Consider the following 5,000-nt stretch of genomic DNA (forward strand, 5'->3'; position numbering starts at 1 on the left):
GTAGTAGTAGTAGTAGAATAGATTACTACTAGTATAGATACTATAAAACTAGATTATAAAAGCACCAACCAATAAAACTAGCACTAGCACAACATAGAATCAAGTAAAGTGTCCAACTTCGATGTGTTGAAAATTGTATAAGAATCGCATCAGCCTCTAAGAAATAAACAACAAGGCTCTAAAGTGATACCATCCTACATCGACCGAGACAACACAGGAGACCCCGTTGCAGTAACAATGTGTGCAACAAGCCTATCAGTGCTCCAACAAGAAATAAAGTATGAAACAACTAGGGTCAAACAAGTGGCATATGCTGATGACCTCACAGGAGCAGGAGAAAAGTGGAGGACATCAAAAAGTGGTGGGACCTGGTAACGAGATCTAAATAAATTTACCGCCACAAATCCTTCCATCATTGGTCATTATAGTCAGACTGTAGAGATTTCGACGAAAGTGAAGAACAAAATAACTAAGGACGGCCAAAGACATCTAGGCGCAGTGATCCACCTTCGGACTTAAAGACCCAGTACCTAAGGGAAAGGTGAATAAGTGGGTTAGCAATCCATGCTCTATCGGAATTGCTAACACACAGGAGCCTGTCACGGCCTTTGCAGCATCCACACATAGAGTCAAGCATCGTTTGGAGACTACATCGTGCCATCCTGAGATCGACCCCTCCTCACCCCTTTGGAAAGCAATCAGTGTCAAGTTCATTCCCAAACTAGTGAAACACCACGACTAACCCCAGTAGAAAGAACACTTCTTGCACTTCCACCAAGACTGGGAGGATGGGACTAACTAATCCAGAGAGATTGCTGACTCTGAACATCAAGAATTCACTTAAGCTCACGGCAGCCCTCACTGACCACATAATAGCCCAGAATACAGCCGGAAATGGACACCAGCAAGAAGTTAATAAGATCCGTAGATCCATTACAACAGATCAGCAGCACACCAAAATGACATGTTGCAGCAACTATTGCTGCAGGTTAGAAAAATCTGACAAAAAAAAATAGCTATAGCGCGGGAGGTGGGCACGCCTCGAACTGGTTAACTACGTTACCGATAAGGGCAAATGGTTTCAGCCTTAACAAACAAATTTACAGATGCCATTGCTCTAAGGTACGGTTGGCCAGTAGATGGATTTGCCCTCCCAATCTTGATCACGCCATGGTTTTACCAGAAGAGGGACTTCATATACATGAGGCATGACGAGTAAGGATCTCACAGCAAATATATTTGAAGGAAATCTGCCAGGACGTCATGGTAGAACCGACCCTCCTTCCACTGGATGGCAAGATCCTCCAACACAGGACTTCAAACACATCTAACAGAAGCCCGTGTGGACGTCAGTGCTCGAAGGATTCTGGGCAGGGACAGCGAGCCTTCTTCGACATCAAGATTTTTTGATCCCATGGCCGTTTGTCACCGCAACCTAGCTCTCGATGCTGCGCATAGGAGGAACAAGAACGACAAAGAGAAGGGGACATGGGAGAGAATTCAAAATGTTGATCAGAGCAGCTTCCCACTCCTCTAATGTTCACAACCTCTGGTGAATGAATTCCAGTGCCAAGATGTTTCTCGCATGAGCTGGAGCTGATCTCCGAACAAGCAACAGCCCAGAAGTTATGTCACAGCCTAGATAGAGATGTCGACTGTCCTTCTCTCTCCTTAAGTCGGCACCACTCAGGAACGAGAGCTGCCCTACTCAATCAACTGCTGCAGATATCGACTGTGAGGCTACAGTCACGAATGCGCATCTGCGGCTCAATAATTAACACAGATGGGATGGTTGCTTATGTATTGGGATGGATTAATGAGTGAAATAAATGGTGGCGAGGGTGTGGCTGTTGGGAGGCTGCAGGCCATTTGAAAAAAAAAAAAAAAAAAAGTGGTAGTGGTGTAGTGGTAGTGAGTGGTGGTGAGTGGTGGTGGTAGTAGTGAGTGAGTGGTGGTGAGTGGTGGTGGTGGTGGTGGTGAGTGAGTGAGTGGTGGTGGTGAGTGGTGGTGGTGGTAGTGAGTGGTGGTGGTGATGAGTGGTGGTGGTGGTGGTGAGGTGGTGGTGGTGGTGAGGTGGTGGTCGGTGAGGTTGAGGTGAGGTGGTGGTGAGGTGGGGTGGTGAGGTAGTGGTGGGTAGGTGGTGGGGTGGGGTGAGGTGGTGGTCGGTGGTGGGGTGAGGTGGTGGTGAGGTGGTGGTGAGGTGGTGGTGGTGGTGGGGGTGGTGGTGGTGGTGGGGTCAGTTGGTGGTGGTGGGGTGGTGGTCAGTTGGTGGGGTGGTGGTGGTGGTGATTGGTGGTGATTGAGTTGGTCAGTTGGTGGTGGTGGTGGTGGTGGAGACAGTTGGTGGGGTGGTGAGGTGGTGGTGATGGAGGTGGTGGTGGTGGTGGAATTGATGGTGGTGGTGGGGTGATTGGTGGTGGTGGGGTGGTGGTGGGTGGTGGTGGTGGGGTGGTGGTGGTTGTGGTGGTGGGGTGGTGGGGTGGGTGGTGGTGGTGGTGGGGTAGTAGTGGTGGTGGTGGTTAGTAGTGGTAGTAGTGAAGTAGTAGTAGTGAGAAATAGTATTAGTAGTAAATAGTAATAGTAAAATAATAGTAGTAATAGTAATGTATGGTAGTAAATAATAATAATAATAGTAGTAGTAGTAAGCGAAATAGAAACATCCGAGCTCCCAGGTGCCTATAACCCACCAAATACTGTCCTGTTCAAAAAAAACAGAGAAATTATTTAAAACACTCGAACAACCGGCCCCTCAGGTCTGAATGCAAACAGTTGGATGAGATGTCGACTGTCCTTCTCTCTCCTTAAGTCGGCTTTGCTCTGCCTCAGGGGAACAAGAGCATCGGCCCCAAAGCCGACAACAGTTGCAGATATTGACTATGAGGCTACAGTCACTGAATGCTGCATAGATCTGCGGCTCAACTAACTCACACAGCTAGGATAGTTACTTATGTATTAGGATATTTAATTTTAAGGTAATAAAATGGCGGCGAAGGTGTGGCTATTGGGGGAGGCTGGAGGCCATATTAAGATAAAAAGTAGTAGTAGTAGTCTGTAGCAATAATAGTAGTAGTAGTATTAGTCGTAGTAGTAATAGTAGTAATAAAGTCAACCAAGAACAAGAGCCCCCGGACTGACCAGCTTATCCCAGCGTAGTGTGAGTGAGTGCACGAGGGATGAGAGGTGCAGCAGCAGGAGGATGGTGGTGGTAAGGATGGTGAACACGGCAGTAAACACGACCACCCGCAGACGCCAGGCTCCGGGTAGTACAAATATACTCAAACGGGCCGTCCCTACCGTACATGCGCACGTCATTGTTAGAACGGACACAACCTGGAATATAATGAATGTGTTAGTATCATGAGAAAACCTCTTGAAATATGATGAATTAGTCCATTGAGTAAGACACTTTAACCTTCCTGAAGACAAAGAAATTCTTCCCTACCCGACAATACACTAGGGAATATGAACCTAAAAAATAAATTAATATAATACATTAAATATACATTTATCCTTCCATTATAGTCTAAAGAAATTAAATATTTGTATTTGGTTAATTTTTTAGTTAAGTTAGATTGATAATGCTTCAGGTTATTGTTAAGTTTAATGCTGTGTTGGTCGAGGGGTAACTACCTAAAATAATTCAGAAGTGGGTCAAAATATATCGAGAAGTTGGTCCACAAATCTATATTTTTATTTAATAATTCTTTTCAACTTAATAGCTATTGGAGTTATTTCAAATAATAGACTAAATAAAAGAATTTATTGGACTTATTAGTACTAATAAACAAAAAACTATTGGACTTACCACTAACAACAGACTAAAGGAAAGAGTATCAACGGATTTACTAATAATAACAGTCTAAAATAGACAACGGGACTTACTATAAAGGACCACTGGACTTACTATAAAGGACCACTGGACTTACTATAAAGGACCACTGGACTTACTATAAAGGACCACTGGACTTACTATAAAGGACCACTGGACTTACTATAAAGGACCACTGGACTTACTACTAATAATAGTCTAAAAATGCCAACTGAGGTCTTGAGGTGGGAGTCATCCCAGGCTATGGTAATAGTGGGTGTTGGACGACGGTTTCTCTGAGGTTCAGGGGAGTAGTTGCCGGGACTGGGGTTGGGGTCGTCGTCATCGTCGTCTGGCTGCCGGCCCGCGTGGGAGTCCCAGGAGAGGCGGGAGTCAGACCGGGAGATGGTATCGAGGTCATGGGAGAGGAGGTCAAGGTCGTGCGGGAGGTCGAGGTCAGGGTGCGAGGACTGGATGGTGAAGGAGTCCCAGTCGGACGTCCACCGCCGGCACTCCAGCTGCTCTATGTCCCGCAGCAGCTCCTGCACCTCGTCGTAACCGCAGATGTCCGAGATGGAAGGCAGTTCCCTCCGTAGTCTGGACACCCCGGAACCCACATCCTCTGCTGTCCCTACCGAACCTGAGAGCAGCGACCCCCGCGAGCCAAGACCCGAGCCCGTGCGTGACCCTGGCCGCGACACTGACCGTAGCGACCCAGAAGCCCGCGACAGTACCGATGGCCGCGAGCCTGAGCTGAAGGACCTGTGGTTGAAGATCTTGGGCCGCGCCCCCCCTGGCCACCTATTGTTGAGTGCCACCTTGTTGTGGACATACGGACCAGAGCCACTTGTTGAGGGCCGGGAGTCGCACATCACTTCCTCATTGGCCTGCACCATGGCAGCAGGTGGGGGGGCAGGGGGCGGGCAGAGGGCGGGGGGGCAGGGCAGCAGCCTTCGCGGTGGGTGGCGCTAGGCTCCCACCACCACCACCACACCCACGACCCACCATGACACTCTCACACCCATGCCACTCTGGCCTCATCTACGGCAAACATCTCCAGTCTGTAACAACGGGAGGAACCTTGTTAGTGGCACACACACACACACACACACACACACACACACACACACACACACAACAATTCAATAAACATTAAATTCTTATCTCAGTAGCATCTGTCTTTACGTACATC

General features: G+C 47.8%; 1 protein-coding gene across 1 annotated transcript in view; it reads right to left on the reverse strand.

Moving 5' to 3' along the window:
- Window positions 1-3,135: 3,135 nt before the first annotated feature.
- The window catches only part of LOC121861655, a gene marked incomplete at its 3' end in the record, with an annotated part of 63,630 nt that continues 61,765 nt past the window's right edge, over window positions 3,136-5,000 (reverse strand). The window contains exons 2-3 of the mRNA XM_042359551.1: window positions 4,015-4,869; window positions 3,136-3,330 (exon numbers count right to left, since the gene is read on the reverse strand). Coding sequence (XP_042215485.1) covers window positions 3,136-3,330; window positions 4,015-4,704 — 885 coding nt within the window. The remainder of the gene's footprint in view (window positions 3,331-4,014; window positions 4,870-5,000) is intronic.

The sequence above is a fragment of the Homarus americanus genome, unplaced genomic scaffold (assembly GCF_018991925.1).
Source record: "Homarus americanus isolate GMGI-L3 unplaced genomic scaffold, GMGI_Hamer_2.0 scaffold1619, whole genome shotgun sequence".
In the NCBI taxonomy this organism is placed as follows: Eukaryota; Metazoa; Arthropoda; class Malacostraca; order Decapoda; family Nephropidae; genus Homarus; species Homarus americanus.